This window comes from Dipodomys merriami, unplaced genomic scaffold, assembly GCF_024711535.1.
Source record: "Dipodomys merriami isolate MVZ:Mamm:240054 unplaced genomic scaffold, mDipMer1.0.p SCAF_16, whole genome shotgun sequence".
NCBI classification, from domain to species: domain Eukaryota; kingdom Metazoa; phylum Chordata; class Mammalia; order Rodentia; family Heteromyidae; genus Dipodomys; species Dipodomys merriami.
In genome coordinates this window covers 6,007,148-6,029,994 of record NW_027202937.1, presented here as the reverse complement: position 1 = coordinate 6,029,994, position 22,847 = coordinate 6,007,148, and the positions used below count along the sequence as shown (strand labels likewise).

The window sequence follows — 22,847 nt, the reverse complement described above, 5'->3', positions numbered from 1 at the left end:
GGGCCTACAGTCAGGCAAATCCTCCCCAGGTTCTTTCTTTTATATGTGTGTGGGGGGTGGGGATGAGGCGGGAAGGAGAGTAAGAAGATGAGCTTTTGGGAGGACATCTACACTGGAGGGACACGCAGGTGGGTGTGCTCCAGGTGGCAAAGACATCTGCAGATGAACTTGTGTGTGCCATAGGTGAATAGAGCAGCGGACAACAAAGCCTGGGCCAGGCCAGATACTTTCCAAACAGGACAGGACTGAGCAAGGATTTCCTGGGAGAGGGTTGACCTGAGGGAAGAGGTAGAAGATGATACAGGCAGAGTTTGGGCTAAGGTTAGGATCAGGGCAAAGGGTGCAAGGGCTGGAGTTTGAAAGCAAGATGAGGCTCTGAGTCATCCTCCCTGGTCAGCGCTGTGCACATGGGTCACATTTCTGCACCTGTAGTGAATGTACTTGTGAGGACTGTCCACCAATACTCTCCAATCCCAGGCCCTCTCACGGGAGTTCATTTCTCCACTGGACTCTACGGAGCATCAGAATGTCCTGAATCTCATTAGATCCCCAGCAAGGAATCAGCAAGTCTGATTTTTAGAGGACCTTATCCCCTAGGCAAATACATGTATGGCAGCTTGTTTCAGTTAGCCTGATTCCTACCCCACATCTGTGTAGAATCTAGCTTGGAAGACTCATCCATGGGGACTTTCTGCCTTAGCATTGTGGGTGAGCTTCTGTGACGTAAGTGGGGAAGACATTCTGGGTAGAGAAGAGATTACTGACTACGTAGTTCTGTCTTTGTTATGTGTTTCTTCCTGGTGGTAGACCAGTTGGCTAGCCAGGCTGAGGTCTGTTTTTAGCACAACTTCATTCTGGAGGACCTGATGGTTAATGATTTCAGAGAGAGGTAGCAGGTGTCCTATCCTGGGAGAGTGCAAGAACTAGCAAACTGGGGGAAATGGCCAGAAAACAACTAGAGAACCTGAGGATGAGTGGAGGGAGAGTTTCTAGCCTCCAACCACACCTGGTTTGGCTCTAACTAGCAGTGTAGATCCATTTATCACATCATCCCTTTTGTCAGTACCACGGTTTTCTTGCTGTAAGGAGATCTTCAAGCTCTTTTCTACCTCTGATTCATCATCTAGGGGAAAATATGCCACAAGGAAGCAACCCGTTCATAGTCTCTGGGGCAACCGGTATCATTTCCGATCTGCGTGATTTGCATTAGAGTTCACTTGCTCATGGTGTTGCAAAGAAAAAGCATTCATGTTAGAGGCATCTGCGCTGCCCAGTTATACTCCGTGGTTGGGGAGTTGAGAAAAGCTAGCTGCAAACGAGTAAGCGGCTCGCAGAACCAAATGCCGTGGGCTTTGTGGAAATAGCCATCGCTCCACAACAGAAATACTGTGTTTTTGTATTGTGGTTTAAAGAAAAAGTAGAAAGTTTTTGTCTCTTAGACTGGTAGTGTATAATTTAAGTTTTAAAAAAATTTGGTAAGTTATAATATGCCTCCAAGGACTACGGAATATAGACAGGGCAATGAATTAATTTTTGTGCATGTGATGTTTTCATTGTGGAGAGGTTCATGCTTAGGATTTTTTCCAGAGTCTGATAATGCTGAATTCTACAAGATGTACTCCAGTAGACCAGAAGAGTCCCCCCCCCCCCCCGCTTTTCCAGTAGACCAGAAGAGTTTCCCCTCCCCCTTTGTGCTACTACCAGGGCTTGAACTTGGGGCCTAAGTGCTGTCCCTGAGGTTTTCTTTCCCTCTACCACTTGAGCCACATCTCCACTTCTGGCTTTTTGCTGATTTATTGGAGATAAGAGTCTCACAGACTTTCCTACCCGCTGGTTTTGTACCAGAGCCCTCGGATCTCAGCCTCCTGAGTAGATAGAATTACAGGCGTGAGCCACCAGTACCTGGCTGGGAACTCTTAATAAATAATCATATAATATTAAATTAATTGTTAGTGGCACTTCTGTGTGTGGTGTAAATGTATTATCTCAATTTTCAGTCAACTCAGGGAGGTGAGTATTACTGAGACTCAGTTTCTTGTTACGTGACCCAGGATAAAAACAATATCTCTCCGTTATGGCAGGATTGGAAATGTCAGCCTGATCCCAAAGTCAATGCTCTGTGCAGGAAACACCATGAAATGTGTTCCTGAGAAAGATTGGCTTGGCATTGAGGATATATCTTTAAGAGAGCCAGAAGTCTCAAGGATCTAGACTAGAGATGACAGAGTTTTGGCCCAGAGCAGTGGAAAAATTAAATTTGAGAATTGCCACAAAGATGGGCGTGGCAGGCTGACGGGGCCGAAGTATGGAGCATATAGGGAAGGGCCCTACCTGTCCCTGGCTTCCGACCACATGATTCTCCACAAATCACCCAAATCATCCAAAGCCATGCCTAGTCTCTGAATAGGCTGCCTTCAGGACAAAACCAGAGAGGGGTCCAGGTGACTTCATCTTCTGTCTCATGGGAAACTTTTCTCCGTGTTGAACACCAAGCTCTTCTACTCCAGCAACTTCCTTCCTTCTGGCCCTGGCCTTGCCGAGGATAAAGAGGAAGGAAAGCGTTGTCTCTGGGGAATTCCCTCTCATCCTCCACCCCACAATAAGCCACTCTGGGTCCCTCTGGTTACCCCACGGGGGTGCTGCTTACCTTCCTGATTCCCTGATTTTAGTTCCCTTCTCATCCTCTCTCTACCCTACCCCATTGTTTTTTTATTTTTGGTTGGTCGTGGGGCTTGAACTCTGGGCCTGGGCGCTGTCCCTCAGCTCTTCAGCTCAGGGCAAGCACTCCACCACCTTAGCCACAGCACTACTTCCGGTTTACTGGAGATTAGAGTTTCATGGACTTTCCTGCCCGGGCTGGCTTTGAACTGCGATCCTCAGATCTCAGCCTCCTGAGTAGCTAGGATGACAGGCGTGAGCCACTCGCTGGTGCCCAGCCCCATCTTCTTTCCCAAGAGCTGGGGTTCCCCTCCCCATCCTCACTCTTCTATCCTACACATGGGTTCTCTCTATGTTTCTCTCTGTGTGTGTGATCTCTCCCTGTGTCTTGCTTGTCTCTCATGCACACGCCCGTACACACACATACACACACACAGAGTGGTTGTTTCTGCCATGAAAAGAATGTGTCTGTGTTGGGCTTGGCCAGTTGCCTGTATCCCTTGCTGCTCCCTAGCTTCTCGGCCCGGCATTCCACACAAGGGTCCCTGGCCTTCAGAAGGCCACAGGAATGTCCCCTCCCCTCGACTCTGGCCTAGCCTCCCATTTCCAGAGTTTAAGAAAATAAAAGTGAGTGAAAGGTATGCTTCTCCCTCCAAGCCTGCGAGGGGGAAGGTAGGGAGGAGGCGCAAGCATCAGGAAGGTTCCTTGGCTGCCCTCAAGGCAGGGGAAAGCAGGGGAGAAGGAAGAGCCACGCTCTGGATGACGTGCAGGTCTCTGGGAGGAGGAGCGGTGCTCAGCACTTTCCTTGAAGCCATCAGCCAGGTGGGCAAGGTGTTGTAAAGTGTTAGGGCAGTTTAGGGCTTGGCTCACAAAGCTCCTTTCTAGGCCCTTCTGGGCAAGAGTCCTACGCAGAGATGGAGTGATGCCTCCATTGAGAGACCGGTGGTATGTAAACTTTAGGGGCCTTCCCTGGGTCTGACCAACAGGAAGTTGTGGCAGAGCCTGGATCCTCTGAGCAGAGTCACCTTAAGGCCCAGGATGTCCAAACCTTTGACATATGTCTGTAGGCAAACCACTGGTCAAGTTCTGGGAATCCCGGAAAGGAAAGGGGTGTCTCAGATCTAGGAAATTCATCCTATGCAGGGGCTTCCAGGATCCCTGATCCTTCCAGTGCTTCCAGTCTAGGATGGAAGTAGCTTCCATCCAGCCTTGCCCAATATGGAGGGCAGGCCAGTGCCGGGGCCCAGGAGCATTGCTTCTGCTGTTGCTTTTGCAGAAGCTTCCAGGCACCGCCTTTCACACTCATCCACCCATCACTCAGTGCTTCTGGGACGTGCTTGCTCATGGCCTCTTGGGAAAGGGAGAAGGAGATCGTCTAAAGCTTTACCCAGGAGCAGAGTGCCCAAGGAAGGCAGAGGTTTTGGGGGGCGGGGGGGAACGAAAGGTCTGAGAGGCTGGCTATGGTAGCATGGGCTTCTGGGGCCCAGATGGGGTTAAAGAAGCAATGGGTGGCTGCGTGGTGAGGGAACTGGGCCCCACCTGTGTTGACTTCTCCTCGCTCTGGGTCTTAGGAGCGTGTCCCTGGCACTGTGTGGAATGAGATGGATGACACAAAGGTATTTCAGATTCTGGATCTGAAGGATTTTGAAAAGATGTTTTCAGCTTATCAGAGACACCAGGTAAGACGCTAACTCACGCTGTTCCCAGCTCTTGGGTTCTGACTTCTGTAGAGACACCTTCTCAGCTCAAACCTAGTCCCTTTTCTGTGTGTGCTGGGCCTAGAGCTTCAACGCAGAGACTGGTGCTCTTACTTGTTTTCCACTCAAGGCTGGCACTCTACCACTTGAGCCACACCTCCACTTCCTCAACCCTAGTCAACCTTTTCCTTTCCTTCTTTCCGCCTTCCCTTCGGGCTTTCCTCCTCCCCTCCCTGTCTTCGCATTTCTTCCTCCCATATTTACAAAGTGATTTCACGTCTTTATTTTTTTTCGTGGTACTGGGTTTGAACTCAGAGCCTCACACTTGCTAGGCAGGTGCTCTACCACTTGAGCCATACCTCTAGCCCCTTTTTTTGCATTGGTTAATTTCAAGTTAGGGTTTCACTTTATGCCTGAGCTGTTCTGAGCTTCCCACTTGTACTTCCCATGTGGCTGAGTTTGGGAGGATTCGAACCTTGATCCTCAGATCTCAGCCCACTGAGTAACTGGGACTACAGGTATGAGCCACTAGCATCTGGCTGGCTATTTATTTGATTTTAAAGTGGGTGCCCAAGGCATCTGATTCCCTACCTGTAATTCCAGGGAGCATGTTAGCCTATGTCCTTGTCAGGCTGGCATGGCTGAAGGCAGCAGCTAGGCTGTATGCTGAAAGGAGTTCTGTGAACATTGGTGTCCCTGGCTCCTGGAATGGGTGCCAGGGAGAGTGGGCATAGGGCATAGATGAGGCATGGCTCACCCATGAGACCCCCTAGTTTGCATGACTCCCAGGCCAGCGTCCTGGGCTGGCCTCTGCAGGCTCTAGAACCCTGAAGTAGGCTGGGATAGACCGGGTCTGGAGCTTACATAAACTGGATTCAGCATCTCCCAGCTTGATGAGTTGAGACAATTGAAGTCTGAAAGGCCTTTCTTCTGTCCCCCTCAATTCTGAGACCAGTCCATGCAGCCCCTTGCTTGGGCCTGGTCTCTACAGTCCCAGCAGCAGAGCTGGAGTGATCCCGGAGACGCTGCAGCCCTGGTCACTTCCTCTCACTGGTCCTTGGGCAGTGAGTGAGCTATGGGGCAGAGGAGGTCCTGAGAGCTGTGGTCTTTCCTCCAAGCCCCAGGTAGCTTTTGCATTAGCAGCTGCAGCTCTGTCAGTTGCAGGCTAGGCCTCCTCCACCCCCCCCCCCCCCCGCTTAGACACCAGAGAACAGACAGGCAAGAGCAACTTCGAGGGTGCCTGCTTTCCTAGCCTCCTTGGAAAGGACTCACATGAGACCCCAGCTCAAGTTCGTGTCTCTCTGGTGTTCCTCTCCCTTCCTCCCTGGGGGTGGGGGGGGGTGGGATGGGGTGTGTGTGGAGGGAAGCAATGGCCACTGCCTTCTCCCACCTTCTCAGCAGAGGAGAAAGGAGAGTGAGAAGTCAAGACCCAGGGGCAGGGCAGCCCAGGGTATGCACCCCAGGGTGCATGGGGTCTGCCCAGCCCTGGCTGGCATGCAGTAGTGTGTGTGTGGCGGGGGGGAGGGGGGACCTGCTTTTGTTTGGCTTCTCTGCAGGTGCATGTCTGCTAGGAGTAGCTTCTAACCATGGGGGGCAGGGAGGAGGGACTGGGAGGGGAGAGTGTTTCCTTAGACGGTGTGGACAGAGGAAAAGGCTGAAGGTCTCCCCCTCCATCCGTGCTACTGGTCCTGGGTCCCTGAACCTCTTGACTAATGTGTTGCATGTTTAATTCTCTATTGGCTGTGGCTGCTACCTGTCTAGGAGCTGATAACTAATCCTATCCAGCAGGTGAGTCACTTTTGGGACTCTGAATATTCCAACCCCTAACCGCTGTCCTGGGCTTTGGCTCTGAACTAGGCCCAGAAGAGGGGAGTTTGTTCTTGCTGCCTCTCACCTTAGCACCCATCCTTGTAGGGAGCATGCGGGTGGAGGGGGAAGTTCCCCCGGGAGAGAAAGAGGAAGTGTGGGAGAAAAGCAACCCTGTCTCTGTCAGCAGTAGGCGGGAAAAGAAAGCCTCTAGGTCTTTCGTCTCCTCCACCACCAAGCCCAAGGCAAGGCTCTTCTGTCTGACTGACTGCCAAGGTTTGGCACTGCATGATTCCTGGGGCAGGGTTCACAAAGATAATGATGTAAATGATAGTTCCTTAGAGCTGTGCACCCTGGAACCAACCTGTGCTCAGAATTCTACCTCAGTTTCCCCACCTCTGACCTTGTGGACACCTTTACCCTGGGCATACTGAGGTGTGCACCTGTCTGCAAGAATAGCAACCAATGACCTCTGTGGACTTTGGACCAACTTCTCATCATGATCTGACCTGGGTGGTGGTGGTGGGTTTGATCCTGTGGGAGACAAGGTGACTCTTGTCACCACCACACCACTGAAAGCCAGAGAGATCGTTCCCACCTTCCCCCCATGGCAGCCCAGCCCTTCCCTGGGTTGCTGAGACAGAAAGAGAAGGGGGTCCTTCCTATCCCATAGTAGAGTCTCAGAGCATTGACCACAAGAGACAGCTATCTTTTTCCTCTCCTTCCTCTCCTCCCCAGTTTGGAAGGAGGGTGGCCGCTGGGGGTGGGGAGTGGGGCCCAGAGAAGACAGGAAAACACACCTCTGCCTCATTGTTCACAGAAAGAGCTGGGCTCCACCGAGGACATCTACGCAACCTCCCGAAAGGTCAAAGAGCTGTCAGTCATCGATGGCCGGAGAGCCCAGAACTGCATCATCCTCCTCTCCAAGTATGTCGAGCCCACCCTGCCCCATGAGCCTTGGCCCAGCTGGCTTCGGGTGGGAGGGACAGGGGCCTTCCTTGACAGAGAGAGACCAGAGACGCAGAAAGTGCTAAACAAGGTGCTGAGGGGCTGGGCTGCAGCTCCCTGGTGTAAAACCCAAGCCTCCCCCCCCCATTCCATCCCCAGCACTGCAAAACAAGCACAAAACAAATAATAAAAACAAAAACAAAGTGGAGGGGATCCCTGGGGAGAGGAGGAAGCTCTTAGCCTTCTTTCTCTGCTGGAAGAGGCAGGTACTGCATTAGATGCCCATCTTTAAGAAAGCAGAGAAGGACTCCGCAGACAGGAAACTGCTCCAAATCACAAGACCCCCCCACCCTGGCCTGACCCTCCTGGTCAGCATCAGGCAAACTGAGTTGCTTTAAGCTGGCGGAGGGCTTGGAGTGGCATGATCTCAGTCCCTGAGCATTTCCCTTGTGGTGGTAGAACAAACAGGACAGTATCTGTACTAACAGGGCTGCTTCTATGTGGGCCTCGCCGGAGCCAGGGGCAGGGGGCAGAGCCTCGGGACTATTCTTAGTGCTGCCTTCAGCTGCCTCTGGGACATCTGCCCTCTCTGTCCTGCATTCTCAGGTTTCCCGTGGGCGTGCTCATGGAGGGGATGGGGAAAGGGACAGCCAGTAAGACCGATTGGAACAGCTGGGTGGGAGCTGGGTGGGTCAGAGATCAGGAGACCCTGTCTCTGGAGAAGAAGAAGGAAAGGGGAGAAAGTAGCTGCTCAGTCAGTGGCCTGCTGAAGTTCTGACCTCCCAAGATGGTAGAGAAGGAGGAGGACCAGTCAGAAACCCTTTGGCTATTTCTTGAGTCGGCATACAAGATAGCTCTCTTATTTCCTGATGCCCCACCAACTTGGACAAAGCCTCAAATGAGACACACATACACACACACACACACACACACACACACTCACTAAGGACCTGAGTCTTTATTAGTCACTATAATGCTCGTTATGGGGTATATGGAGTGCGTCATATTAGTTTAGTCTGAGACGTCTTCACAGAGGAGGCCATGAGGGAGGACCACCAATGATTCTCCAGTCCATGGGACGGGGTCGGGGCAGGCTGAGGCAGCAGCATCTGACAGAGGAGATGAGGAGCCTCCCTGAGCTGAGGGCCCGCCAGGCTGCTCAGGGTCACTCTCCTTTTGCTGCAGGTTGAAGCTTTCCAACGAGGAGATCCGGCAGGCCATCTTGAAGATGGACGAGCAGGAGGACCTGGCTAAAGATATGCTGGAGCAGGTGAGGACCCTGGTGGAGGGCGGAGAGGCAGCCCTGGGGACCGTCACAGGTCCTGTGTGAAGCTGAGACACCTGGGTCAACAGAAAGCAAGAAATTGGAGAGAAGGTTTCTAGAAACTTCTCTGGATGAGCCTTTCTCCGGAAAAGGCTTCCAGAGATCTTTGAGGTGCCTAGAAAGAGATAGGAGGTATAAACCACCCTAGGTCTCCAGACCAAGTCAAAACGGACGGCAGTCATTTCTCCTCCAAATTGCTTCCCTTTCAGTGTGTTAAGGGCCACGTAGCAAACCACACACAAAGGAACATCAATCAGACTTTGCTAAAAGGGAGACCACTTTCCTCCAGAAGACATGGACTAGCGGGGGAACACAAGTCAAAACCTAGAAGATATTATATATGGAAGTTTATAGAGAAATATATTTATATATGGGAATATATAAAATAAATATATGATGTATAAGTATATTTATATTTTCATATTTATACACATGTATACATGTAATATCTACATACTTCAATCAATCATCTATCATCTAACTATCATCCATTACCCATCATCTCTCTGTCATCTAACTCTATCTACCCATTACCTATCAATTCTACATAACTCTATTTCTATGACCTATCTTCTATCTACCTATTATCTATCACCTCTCTAACATCTCCTATTTACAATAAAGAACTCTACAAACCAGGGAGAAAGTGGCTAGCCACTGAGCTTCAAAAATGAGCAAAAGAGTTGAATAGCTACTTTATGGAAGAGAGTTTCCCAGTGGCTCATTAGCATATGACAGGTGTGCAGTACCACCAGAGAAACCACCATGTGAGCTATGGTGTGGGGACGCTGGACTCCCACCAGAAAAGCTAATACGGAAATGACTGACAATGCTGTGTGTGGGCAGGGATGACAATCACTGGGGATTCTCATCAGCGCAGTCATTTTGGAGAACTATTTGGCAGTACTCAGTAAGGCTGAACATATACCAACTTTACCACCAATAATCCCAAGAGTATATACCCAGTATAAATACTGACTGAAAGACATGCACAAAAATAGTTCTAGAATTGTATCTGTAAAACCCCAAAGTATGAGCAGCCCAGATCTTCATCGATAGGAAAGTGAAGAAATAGGCTGTAGTATTATTTATTCAGAGTGCTACTCAGCAATAAATGAGAGCAACATATCAATACAGTGTTCAGCATGGATGAATGGTAGACTTTGCTTTGAGAGAAAGAAATCAGATGCAAAAAGAGAGCCGCGACTCAGTTCATTTTCTGTACATGTAACAAAACATCTGGCGCTGGTTAATTTATAAATGATGGAAGTCCATTTGGCGCTCACAGCTCCGGAGGCTGGAGAGTTTGGAAGTTGCTTGGTATCTGGTGATGGCGTGTGTGCAGGGACATCGCAGGCAGGATGCGACAGGTGTCCTAGCTGCGTCTCTCTTCTTTCTGGTATGGGCCCACTGTCGTACCACATCTGATCCTAAGTCCCTCCCATATGCCCCACCTCCAGACATCATTAGCCTATGGAATTGGGGGTTACATTTCCATGCATGAACTTTTGGAGGAAGTATTCAAAAACAGAGCATCCAGCTTGAATATCCACCAGTCCGTATGACTGTATCTTTCTAAGCCCATTCCCCATAATTTTCTTGTTTGCTTGATTTCTTTGTTGGCAGTGCCTTGCACTTGCCAGGCAGGTGCTCTACCACTTGATCCATGTTTCCAGCCCTTTTAGCTTTGAAGATGATGATGATAGTGATGATGATGATGATGATGATGGTGATGATGATGATGATGATGATGGTGATGATGATTACTGGTGGTTATGGAACTTGAACTCAGGGTCTGGGTGCTACCCCTGAGCTCTTCTGCTCAAGGCTAGTGCTCCACCACTTTGAGCCACAGCTCCACTTCTGGCTTTTGAATGGTTCATTGGAGATAAGAGTCTCACAGGGGCTTCTCTGCCTGGGCTGGCTTTGAACTTCGATCCTCAGAGCTCAGCCTTCTGAGTAGCTAGGATTACAGGCGTAAGCCACCGGTGCCAGGCTATTTTTTTTTTTTAATGTAGGATCTCACATATTTTACTCAGGCTTGCCTGGACAAGATCCTCCTATAATTGGTGACAAGGGGTCTTGTGAATCTTTTTGCCTAGGCTTCCCTTGAACTGTGATCTTCCCGCCCTCACCTCCCATGTAGGTGGGATTACAGATGTGAGCTACCATACCAGCTCTCTCTGTAGCCCAGACTGACCTGGGATTTAATGTGTCGCACAGATTACGATCCTCCCCCATCAGCTGCCTTCTCTCCATCTTGAGCCCCTGAGAAATACAGGTTTCTTAGGCATTGAACCCTCATACCGGTTGCTCACCAATTTCCTGTAGCTCCTCAAGTTCATTCCAGAGAAGAGCGACATTGACCTCCTCGAGGAACACAAGCACGAGATCGAGCGGATGGCAAGGGCCGATCGCTTCCTCTATGAAATGAGCAGGTCGGGGCAGAGGCCTTGGCAGGAAGGGTTAGGGTTGGGCTTGGGGTGGTAGGTTCTGTCAAGGAGACCCGGAAGGGATGGGAAGTGGGCCGGCTCAAGAGGAGGCTGCAGGAGGCCTCTGGAGCTGTCTCTTACCCCGTCTACAGGATCGACCACTACCAGCAACGACTACAGGCCCTGTTCTTCAAGAAGAAGTTCCAAGAGCGGCTGGCAGAGGCCAAACCCAAAGTGGAAGGTAAGGCTGATGGCTGCCTGAGGCTTGGGTAGAGAGGTATCTGCGCATAGGGAAACTCCTTCCCTACTCTTGATCTCACCCCAGCCCCCAACAAAGTCAAGGACAAAATCAGAAACAATGGTTATCATTAGAAGATGTTTTCATTCAGATTAGCCTATGTGCCAAACAGGTGACACACATCTACACATCATTCAGGCATCCCAGGCAGGGGTGTCTGTTGGTGCCCCCAGAGTGAGATAGAAACAATGAGATAGGAATGCCGTATCCAGCTCCTAGAACCGGGCCTGGCATGCCATCCTCACCTACTTGAGAGCTATGAGTTTCCCAGAAGAACCCTGGGCACATTCCTTGAGCGTGAGCTATTTGAAAAGGAGGCAGTCACATTAGGTGATCGCTGCTAACATCCGATTTTCTGAGTCAGGGAAACGTGGTCCCTACAGGCCACCGTGGATGAGACATGGATTATTCAGTGACAGGTACATGTTGAGCGTGGGTGCTGTTACAGCCCTCCATGGCCTTCTTCATCTCATCTCCTAAAATGGGACAAGGGTCCTTTGCCTATGGGGATGCAGGTGCACTCCTCCAACCCCATCCCTTCATTCTTGTCCTGTGGGCCAGTTGCATGTGGATTGTGGATGGCAGAGGAAGGAAGGGACAGGAGGTTGTGGGAAAGACAGGTAGTGCGGACTGATGGGCAGACCTGCAGTGGGGATGGGGGAAGTGGGGAGGGGACAGAAACAAGAAGCTGGGAGGCTCTTTTGGGGTGAGAACAGGAAGACTGTTCTGAATCCAGAGGCCGGGCAGGGGGTGCCCGAGCAGAGCGTGAGCACCCCCTGCTGGACAGCAGGGTCACATAGCACTCCCAATGAGTGGCCCTACCTGGGGATCCCTGGGCCTTTTGGGGGGGAGGATTCTGGGTAGGGTGGAGTGTGCAAGGCCTAAAGGCAGACGGATGCCCTGATGGGGAACTGATCATTGGGATCATTGGTCTCAGGGAGAAGGAAACACATCAGCGGCCAGTCTCCACTGGGCAGTTTCTCCTTGCCCTGGCCATGGGTGAACCCTTTATCTTCAACGTTCTTTCTTCCCGCTCCTGGCAGCCTTAGGCATAGATAAGGGGTTCAGGCCAAGATGTGGGTGCTCAACTAGTTGTGTCTCTTGGGTGAGTGGAGCAAATATGAGCCATTGGTATTTGGAGCTGAGAATCAGAGTTAGCTTAGCCACCAGAACATCCGATCATTTCCTGCCCCCAGGAAGCTGCACCCAGGTTCTCCCCAAGAGCCAGTCAGTGGTTGCTCTGTTGAAGTCATGTTTGGTAGAGCAAAACTGCTGGGGGGAACCCACAGTCCTCTTATCTGGGCTGTGTAAAGAATGCTCAGCCTTGGCAAAGCTGTTCTTCTTGAGTGGCTGAGCGCTCAAAGAGAGACCCAAGCTGTATTTTGTAGAAGTGGATCCATGTGCTGGGCTGGGGTAGGCAGCCAAGGATTGTACAGGCATTTGGGTTCATCTCTCTCCTTCCACTTCTCCCAGTAAGTGTTTCTGAAGTAGTTAAGATTGAGCCTACACCAGCTGGGTGCTGAGCCATTCACATCCACCATTCCATGGGGGGCTTGGGGTCAAGCTGCTAAAAGCTAATTCAAATCTGACAAATGTGATAATTCCATGAATGTATTCATGAGCATTTCCCTGAATACATTCTTATGAATGTGTTCATCGCTGAGTAGACCAAGTGTACGGATTCTTATTATGAACATATTCACTAAATATAGTCGAGAGGAACATAGTCGCAAATGTGATAGTCTTATGAATAGATTCATGAATAGATTCCTCTTGTGAATGTATCTAAAAATGTCAGCATCAAATAGGGGAGTTTTCCCATTTCTGCTGATTTCCTATGAATTCTTGTCGTTTTCTGTTTTGCCAACATTGTTAGCACTTTTTAGGAAGATTCCTTTGCAGACTTTTTTTTTCCCAAATAGCAAATCCCCCAAGCAAATAAATTGCTGGGAACGTCTATAAGTCATTTTTTGGGGGGGGGTTCCTGTCGTGGGGCCTGAACTCTGGGCCTGGGCGCTGTCCCTCAGCTCTTCAGCTCAAGGCTAGTGCTCTACCCCTTGAGCCACAGCGCCACTTCCGGCTTTTTTCTTTTTGCTTTTGTGGTGCTGAGGAATCGAACCCAGGGCCTCATGCATGCAAGGCAAGCGCTCTACCACTGAGTCACCTTCCCAGCCCCTATAAGTCATTTTTTCCCCAAATAACCTTTTTCATTATACAGCCTCACCATTATTTATCATAATATTTTCATTATACTTTAGAAACCCTGGGAACAATCAAATTACCCATTCAGAAGAATGGTGCTTTTAGGGCCCAGACTATGCATGCATTTAACTTAGAAGCTACTGGTCAACCCTTACTTCTTTCTCATTCTTATGCCTTCCTTTTCACTTTTAATTCATTTAAATTGCTTTGGAAGTTCTTTGGTTTTGCAAACTTTCAGTGCTGAGTTTTCCTTTCATCTTAAAGGAGTAAACAGCATCTGAAGGAAGTTTGAATTTGGCTTCTGCCAGAGAGTGGAGGTTGGCTGTCTTCTTGACACCACATTTAATACTGAAAAAGCATATTCTAGAACTAGTAGCCAAAGTCTCATGGAGGAACTTGTGTCTCATTTCTGTGCATTTACACGATCACATGGTAGCTAAGGAAGGGCCGGAGAAGCCGCAGCACAATGAAGGTTTTCGGTACTGTCTACCTTGCTTTTACATTTCTAGCCAATGGATTGGTTAAACACTGGAGGGAAATGGCTGGAATGCCCCAAGGTTAGAAACATTTTCAAAATGATATTCAACAGAATGCCGAATAACTTATTTCATCAATTCTAAGACCCCCATCAACGGCGGGACAGAAATAAATATGGGAATAATTATAAACAGTAACAACTTACATTTTTAATCAAGGGATTTTTATTTGCTTCCCGCCCCCGCCCCCCGAATCAATAAAATTCTGAGTTGCAAAATAGTCAGGCACACCCCATAATAGATAAGATGGAGAAAGTTCTCAGAGAGAGCCAGCACACCTTGAGGAAGGGCCATCTGCTGACCCAGCCTTTGGTGAGTTGGTTTGCTTCCTCGGAAGTGGGGAAGAAGAGGGTCTTGCTGAGAGTGTGTAGGGTCTCTGACTTGCAAACACTGGAGATGCTGAGCAGCCCCTTCCCAAACACCATTGCTACAACTTCTAAGGTACAAGGGGGCTGCTGGCTGGCCCATTCTGCATGGGGATGTGACCTGGCCCTCCTCCCCCAGCCATCCTGCTGGCCTCCCGGGAGCTGACCTGCAGCAGGCGGCTAAAGCAGATGCTGGAGGTGGTCCTGGCTGTTGGCAATTTCATGAACAAAGGGCAGCGTGGGGGTGCCTATGGGTTCCGGGTGGCCAGCCTCAACAAGATCGCAGACACCAAGTCCAGCATCGACAGGTAGGGACCATCTGCATCCTCTGGGGTCTCTCCTGTCCCCCGTGATGCCTTTGTCCTTTCCCTCCCTGAGACTCCTTACGTCCCTTCACATGCCACCTTTGCTTCCTCCTGTCCCCTGTCCCCAGTTCCTTAGCCCCTCACCTCTGACTGGATCATTGTCATCCATAGAAACATCTCCCTGCTCCACTACCTGATCATGATCCTGGAGAAGCACTTTCCCGACATTCTCAACTTGCCCTCGGAGCTGCAGCATCTTTCAGAAGCCGCCAAAGTCAAGTGAGGCGCCCCTCCCAGAGCTCCTTCTCCCCACGGCCTCTCACGCACCCATCTCCCTCCTTCAGGGGCCCTGAGGAATGGTGCCTCAACCCTGAGGGTATATGCGTTGGAAAGAACAAAACAAAGTATGCTCTTAATCCTGATTCCTGAGACACTTCAAGGAAATGCTGATATAGAAAGGATGCCCATATGATTAATCCAGTCTCCATGGTGGGTGAATGGAACTTAACCCCGGCAGGGAACTCTGAGAGCTAGCGCAGAACAATCACTCTGCTGAGCTCACCCAAGGGGTGAATTACATGGTGTTCCATTGGTTATTGGTGGAGCAGCTTTGGCTAGGGCGTAACTGCCTGGCCAGAGGTATAGGCAAGAGGGGGCTGGGTCAGAAAAACATCTTTCCCATTTGGAAGAGTGAGGGCTATGCATTATAATGGACTATGTATTATAGTGCATCTACAGCAATCAGAATAGTGTTCTCCAGTGGACCCAGAAATGCCGTTGATGGCTAATAGGTATCAAAGGTCACTGTGCTGAAGATAATGCTGTGTCAGGTCACAGATTAGGTAATTTATATTTAAAAGCAACAATAGCGTTTGATGACTCCTGAGGATTGGAAGTCCAAGGCAGGTGTGGAATTGGCACCTGGATCTGCTCTGCTTGGGTATACCAGGATGGAAGGTACTGGCAGGGCAGGACAGAGCAGGGAAACCACCCTGGTGACCTCGTGACTCCTAGTTATCTCCCAGGGTTCCACCGCCAAAGATCATTAACATGAATTTGAGCATTAGGTTTTCCTTACATGAACTTTGGCAGGGCCACCTAGAAACCAAATCACCCTGCTGAGAGCCAATACGTTTACCTGGTGGTAATAAAAATCAATCTAAGCTAGCGGCCAGGTTTTTGAAGCCTTCTGATATATTACACAGCAGTTCTGACCTGAGAAGAATCTGGAGAAACAAAACACTTCCCCCTGTTCTTCTATAGAAGCACTTATGGGCATGGAGGGAAGGGATTTACCAGGCTTCCCTCATAGGAGTGGCTTAAGCAGCCCCAGGGTCCAGATCTACCAGCCCCTCAGGCCATTGTACTTTAAACTGCCCTCTCCTCGAAGGTATTTCCAGAAAACAGTAATATAGAAAGAATGCCGATATGATTAATCCAGTCTCCGAGGCGGGTAAGTGGAACTTAACCCTGATAGGGAACTCTGGGAGCTAGCGCAGAATAACTGTTCCGCTTCTTCCAGCCAAAGCTGATGATCAACTTTCCCTCTTCCGTCTCCCCAACAGCCTGGCAGAGCTGGAGAAGGAGGTGAGCAACCTCAAGAAAGGCTTGCGAGCTGTGGAGGTGGTGAGTACATTGTTAAGATTCGATGGGTGAAGATGCACCGACTGCCATGGCTGGGAATGACAGGGGGGCTCCAGAGAGCAGAGGCAGGCAGGGACCTGATGCATCGGTGAGAACGAAGGCTCCTGGCTGCTGTGCCGGAAGAATCCAACACAGTGGGCACAGCCCTTGGGAGGGGGTGATTGGATTGCTTAGAGCTTATGTTCTGATACTAAGCAGGGAAGACATCCATCTGAGACAGCTTCCTCTCACGAATGCCGTCACCTGGCCGTAACATGGAGTGTGCTCTTGGTCTGCTGCATGCGTCAATCTGATTCTAGTGGCTGGGGAAGTTGAGCGGTGGCTCAGGGAGGTGGTAGTAGGGCAGGCATCCTTCCGGAGCCAGTGCAGAATCTGAGGACGACCCTGTGATCGGAGCCTCGGATGTCTCAGACAGTTCCAGCTGCCATGACAAGTCAATTAGCCAAATGTCTTATAAACAAGACATACTTCTCTTAGTTCTGGAGGTTGGGAAGGGCAACATCGAGATGCTAGAAGCTTCCCTGTCCAGTGGGGGCCCATCCTCCTCACTCTGTCCCCACAGGGTGTCAAGAGCAGGCAAACATCCCAGAGCCTCTTTCCTAAGGGCGCTCGTCCCATTCATGAGGGCTGTGGCCTGCTGGCCCTGTCACCCTCTAATCCTGTGTCCCCCAAACTCTTCACCTTGTGGGTGAGGAGATCAACACCAGAAGCTGGGGTGAAAATATTCAGACAGAAGCACCATGTTTCCTGCTCCAGCGGCTTCTCCGTTCATCTCTCCCTGGCCTCTAGGCTGCCCAGTAGCTGGGGCATCTTCAATTCTCTGTCCCTCACCCTGAGGAACCACAGACCTTTCCCATGTTCACCATGAGGGAGAGGAGGCTGCGGGGAGAATGGACTCAGATAGAGGTTAAGTAAGGGTAGTGGAAGAAGGGACATTATTTCCAAATTTCCCATTGGACTGTCCTGCAAAGTACTACTGAGAAGAATGATCGGTGGTCCAGTGACATGATCAGCAGCTGGGAGCTGTAGAAAGGAATCCCCTTAACTTGTGTACCAGCCAGCTGAGATGGTGTCCTACTGCAGACTTGGCTCTCCTGGCCTGGGGTGGACCTGAGCCTGCCATTTTGTGAGATCTCCCAACCATCTCCTAGACAATGGAAGCTGGCAGAGGTGGGGAAGGGAAGGACACAGACAGGTGGCTTTGTGGACAACTCAGAGTCTTTTGCCACCTTAGCACTGTGAGCTTGAGTGTTGCCTCTTGAGTATCTTGTAGATGACGGGGGGCTGGGGGTGTGCGTGGCCTCTGAATTCCCAACATTCTCAGCCCGTATCCATCTAGCAGCTCTTTCCTCTTCTTCCTCAGGAACTAGAATATCAGAGACATCAAGTACGGGAGCCCAATGACAAGTTTGTCCCCGTCATGAGTGATTTCATCACTGTGTCCAGCTTTAGCTTCTCAGAGCTGGAGGACCAGTTAAATGAGGCCAGGGATAAGGTAGGAGGGGCTTAGGCCCCACCTCTGACTTTGCTCCTCATCTGATCCCCACCCCCTAGCCCCTCAGAGCCTTGGATTTAACTACCATCACCCCTACAAGACAAGCCACGATAACCACCCACTGTGAAGATGTCTTAGGTGCTGGGCACCACATTAAGTGTTCAGAGGATTTGTCTCACTCACTGTCTACCTTATGGATAGGAAGTTAATCTCATTCAATCCCTATGAACAGCAGGGTGCGAAATTACTTGCCCAAGAATGTCCAGATGTAAATGATAGAGCTGGGGACCAATCCTATCTCTTCAGCTCAGTTTTGGTTTTGGTGGTTATACCTCCAGACACAGTCATCTTTTTATTAGGTGCATTTTTTTTTAATTCAGGAGGGCTAGGTGGGGCCAAAGTTCCAGAATTTCTATCAAGCTCCAAAATGGTTCACCAGTGGCTGGTCCAAGGACTATGCCTCGTGTCACAACATCTTTCTTAGCAACATCTTGTGGGTTGAATTAGAGAGGCCTTAGAGAATTAGAGAGCTCTCAGTGAAAGTCTGCACAATGCCTGGCACATAGGAATAGAGCTAGGCCTTTATGCCCATGGACTTATCTGAGTTCAACAATATTCCTATGACATTTATTTACCTGCATTTTTCAGGCAAGCAAGCTGAAGCATAATGGGATAAGTAAGTAACACAATGACTAGACCACTTCAGGGGGACCTTTTGAGTCCTGATCAGGCAGTTTCTGACTTTAGAAAGTTTCCTAAGCTCCAAGGGGGACTGTCAATCAGCTCCAGCCCACCAACTCAGCAATCAGCCCAAGGCTTCCTTAGTTCAGCCCATGCTTTAGTAACGGTACTTTGCTGACTCTCTGATCCTTTCATCTCAGGCTTAGGACTGGGCTCTGCTCTGGCTGGAAGCTAGTTAACGGCAGGTCCACCGTATTGGATGAGTCTCCACTACCTTGTTCCTGTTCTCTGTACAGTTTGCCAAGGCATTGGTGCACTTCGGGGAACAGGAGAGCAAGATGCAGCCAGATGAATTCTTCGGCATCTTCGACACCTTCCTGCAGGCCTTCTTGGAGGCCCGGCAGGATCTGGAGGCCATGAGGAGGAAGAAAGAAGAGGAGGAGAGGCGGGCACGAATGGAGGTCATGGTGAGTGAGACTGGGCGGGACGAGGGGGGGAGGCGGGTCTGAATGGGGGACAGGGACTCGACCGTGGGAGTGTGGGATGGTGATCATCTCCCACCCCCCACCGCACCCCCTGCAGCTGAAGGAGCAGCGGGAAAGGGAGCGATGGCAGCGGCAGAGGAAGGTCCTGGCTGGGAACACGCTGGAGGAGGGAGGCGAATTTGATGACCTGGTGTCGGCCCTGCGTTCCGGGGAGGTTTTTGAGAAGGACTTAAGCAAGTTCAAGCGCAACCGCAAGCGATCCGTGAGCCAGGCGCCGGAGGTCACCCGTGAGCGAGGAAGAAACAGGCTACACTATTGACCCAAGGGCTGGGCCGGGCCGGTGGGGGAGCTGAGTGGAGGAGGTGGTGACTTGAAATAATCTGGTGCTGGGTTTGGAGCCCTGGGCTGGGTCCTGGGGGGCTGTGTGTGGCTGGACCGGGTGTTTCTCCACACTTCACCTGAAGGGATGACTCTTACCTCCCTGCACATTATTATTATTATTTTCCAGTCTCTGGGCACCCAGGGGTCATTCTGAGGTTGGCTTGGATGTCCCTGGCAGGTCCTGGCCTCTGGCTAGGTGATCTATGCAGAGATGGCACTATCCCTCATGCCGGGCAGCCAAGTGGGTGCAGAACTGTTCTAGGTCAAGACAACAGATGTCTGTGGGCCTTGTCCTCAGCTCTAGGGGGACAGGAAAGTGACCGACATGGACCTGAGGGGCAAGAGAAGAGAAGCCAGGCCCCCATCCCTCCAGAAGAGGCTCTGTGAGCACCATATCTGGACACAGATGCTCCTCTTGAAGGGAAACAGAAGAGGCATTAGGCAAGCTAGCTAGATCAGTTCCTGGTGTGTGCCAGGAACGGGAGCATTGACAAGACAATGAGGGACCAAAGCCATCAGGACAGAGCCTCAAGGCCTGTTTCCTCCAGAGCAAGCCCTCCAGCCTCTCCTTCCCTCAGTCACTTCCTTCCTAGCTACCAACACATGCTCACAAAACTCACCCTTCCACTCACTGCCAGGTACGAGGGGAATCTGGACGGGAAAGGGGCCTGAGAAACCTCCTCCATCACCACACCTCATGCTCTAGCCCCTGAGGATCCTGTAGCTACTCGCTATACCACCTGACTATCCTACAGCAAGGCCGTGACCACCCCCTGTCACCCTGGGTGCTCAGTCGGCCCCTCATCAGAGGACATCCCCGAGATGCTCAGGAGTGAGCCCCAGGGCTACCACTTCGTGTCACTCACTCAGACACCCCCTCCCTTCTCTAATACCGGCTCCCTGGCAAAGCCACTCTGCGGTCTGTAGATTATGTGTGCTGGTTCTATGTGGTCCTGAGGGCCAGGGTGTGCCTCGGCCTTCCAAGGAGGCTTTTGGACTGGTCAGGGGGGAAGGTTGGGGGAAAAGAGGACAGATTGAGGACACTGGAGAGATGAAAATGGAGGAGAGCTCACTTCCTTGGGGGCTATCACTGCCTGAAGGAGTCAAGAGAGGAAGACAGAGGAGGCTTTCACCAGCTCTGGTGCTTCACCCTGCTCTGTGGGAGTCCATTCTGGCTCTGCTGTCGACTGCTACCTTCCACGCTGGCTGTGGTGGTAGCATGCGGGTTGATGTATGTACAAGGGCTGATGTATGGACAAGAGTGGTTTTTCTACATGGAAGGAGGCGAGGTCAATCCTAGCAAGGTCTTCCTTTCCATAGACCCTCATCTCTTCTTCTATGAGGTGAGCTGCCTGAGCCTCCTGGCCTTTCTGCCCCTCCCCTTTCTATTTCTCAGCCAATCCCCTGCTTGGCTTAGGATCAGTACCTGCAGACAAGTCTGCTGGACGGGACCTACTCCTCAGCTGCCCGTCTTCTCTTTCCCTATGTGAGATTCCTGGGGCGAGACCACAGTAGCTGCGTGCATGTGTGGAAAGTGCACAGGGTGAGCCCAGCACGTGCATCGGTGGTGCAAGCGGGGCAGGCAGGCGTGTTCCGCCAGGAGGGATATGAGCAAGCGTATACCTGGCTGGCACAGGTGTGAAGCGGCCACCTGAGATCCAGGTGAGGGCAAGATGGTTTCTAGGAAGAGCATCTGCCGAGAGCTGCATTTCCCCCCTATCTGCACAACAAATCTTCCCACTGCCAGGAGCAGGCTCTGGGGGTGATGGAGAGGGCGGGTTAGGAACTCTTAAGGTCCTCTCCCCAGGCTGGCCACACTGAGCCTTCCCAGGGAACAGGGGAAGGTTCTGCTTCCGTCCATCAGACACATCCACATCCTGGCATTCCCACCTATGACGGAGGACCCGGTATGAACCAGGGAAGATAAGTACGAGGCTGTTCAAGACACATTGGCTCTTCAGAAAAGCAGTTTGGTTTACCTGTTTACAGAGGACGGTATATTGTTCCAAAACCCAACTTTCTTCCTGCCCACCCCTCAAACATTGTTTTCTTCCCTATTTATTATTTCCTCGATTTGGCCAGTGGCTCTGATGTTAAGATGCCGCTGCCACCAGGTCCCAGCAGCGCCGTGGACTGTGGACCGTTGCAGTCGCTCAGCAGGCAGGGTCTGTGGCCCCGTGGGGGTCGCAGGATCAGTCCCTTAGGTTAAGTGATTGAGACTGTGGCTGAGTTCTTTGGTCTTGCTTTCTCTAGTGGGGGGGACAGGGGCCCACTTTTTGCCACCTGTGGATCCTTTTTTTCCCCTTTCCCTCTAGCTAATTTTGTGTCCAGTGTAAAATTCAGTCAAAACCTAATACAACCCTCTCCGCAGCAGCATTCTCCAACCCTCCCCCCCCACACAAGGGATGTCTAGGGAAGTGTGTGTGTGTGTGTGTGTGTGTGTGTGTGTATGAGAGAGAGAGAGAGAGAGAGAGAGAGAGAGAGAGAGAGAGAGAGAGAGAGAGAGAGAGAGAGAGAGAGAGAGAGAGGAGAGAGAGAGATTGTCCATGTGGATGGGGAAGGGCTCTCCATCCCTTTGTGAACTGGGGTGCTGCCACTTTTCCCCGGGGACCTCTACCAAAGGTACCAAGGCTGCTGCTCTCATCAGCTGCCTCAGATGACAAAATGAGGCTCATGTAAAAAAAAAAAATCGTTTTTTACTTGCACCTTTTAAAAAAAGAATATATTGTAATACTAAAAAAACCCCAACAAACTATTAAAATCCATACCACATACCACCCCTACCCAGCCTGTCTAGAAACGTGTGTTTGTCTTTCCATGAAGGGACTCGGTGAGGGGTGGGGGGGAGGGAGGATGGGCACTATTGCCAGCTTATGCCAGCTCTGAGACAGCCAACTGCTGTTTCCAGGAATTCTGCAAGTCAGGTGAGTAGCTTGGATTCAAAGTGTTTGTAATGCAGAAAACCACCAGAGAACTGGCTGTTAACCATCTGCCAGCACACAGGCACAGCACAGCGCAGAGGAATCAGGGCAGGGAGTCATGGTAAGGGTAGACCCAAAGAAGACCATCCACATTAAGAGAACTAGCAAATCAGGCCGGTTGGGGGTGTGTGTGTGTGTGTGTGTGTGTGTGTGTGTGTGTGTGTGTGTGTGTGTGTGTGTGTGTGTGTGTGTGTGTGTGTGTGTGTGTGTGTGTGTGTGTGTGTGTGTGTGTGTGTGTGTGTGTGTGTGTGTGTGTGTGTGTGTGTGTGTGTGTGTGTGTGTGTGTGTGTGTGTGTGTGTGTGTGTGTGTGTGTGTGTGTGTGTCCCAGATGCTCTAATTCAGATCCTCATCTCCAATAGCTGACGATACCAGCAAGGAGCTCTAACAAATTCACATTAGGGTGCATTTCTATACCTTCTGCCCCACACTGGTATCTTCCAAGGGGGAAGGAAGTACACAGGGAATCTGCCTCTTGGCCTTTCCAACTGCTTTCCCCTCTCCTCTTGAAGAGTGGGTCTGAGGATGGAATTGAAGGGTGAGGGTAGAGATGCAGCAGCCCAGTACCCTCCCCACAGACAAGAGTCCTCATTCTCGTATCTCCAAAGTTG

The 22,847-nt window shown here is 50.8% G+C and overlaps 1 protein-coding gene across 6 annotated transcripts in view; it reads left to right on the top strand.

The window, feature by feature from the left end:
* The window catches only part of Daam2 (dishevelled associated activator of morphogenesis 2), a 149,454-nt gene extending 127,397 nt beyond the window's left edge, over nt 1–22,057 (top strand). For 5 of the 6 annotated variants that reach the window (XM_070023830.1, XM_070023832.1, XM_070023827.1 and 2 more), the window contains 12 exons: nt 4,230–4,337; nt 6,117–6,143; nt 6,982–7,088; nt 8,295–8,379; nt 10,765–10,871; nt 11,018–11,106; nt 14,406–14,574; nt 14,743–14,850; nt 16,137–16,197; nt 17,579–17,710; nt 18,688–18,858; nt 18,974–22,057. In XM_070023830.1, coding sequence (XP_069879931.1) covers nt 4,230–4,337; nt 6,117–6,143; nt 6,982–7,088; nt 8,295–8,379; nt 10,765–10,871; nt 11,018–11,106; nt 14,406–14,574; nt 14,743–14,850; nt 16,137–16,197; nt 17,579–17,710; nt 18,688–18,858; nt 18,974–19,195 — 1,386 coding nt within the window. In that variant the 3' untranslated portion in view covers nt 19,196–22,057. The remainder of the gene's footprint in view (nt 1–4,229; nt 4,338–6,116; nt 6,144–6,981; nt 7,089–8,294; nt 8,380–10,764; nt 10,872–11,017; nt 11,107–14,405; nt 14,575–14,742; nt 14,851–16,136; nt 16,198–17,578; nt 17,711–18,687; nt 18,859–18,973) is intronic. The other variant, XM_070023831.1, reaches the window with a different exon arrangement.
* The last annotated feature ends 790 nt before the right edge of the window (nt 22,058–22,847 follow it).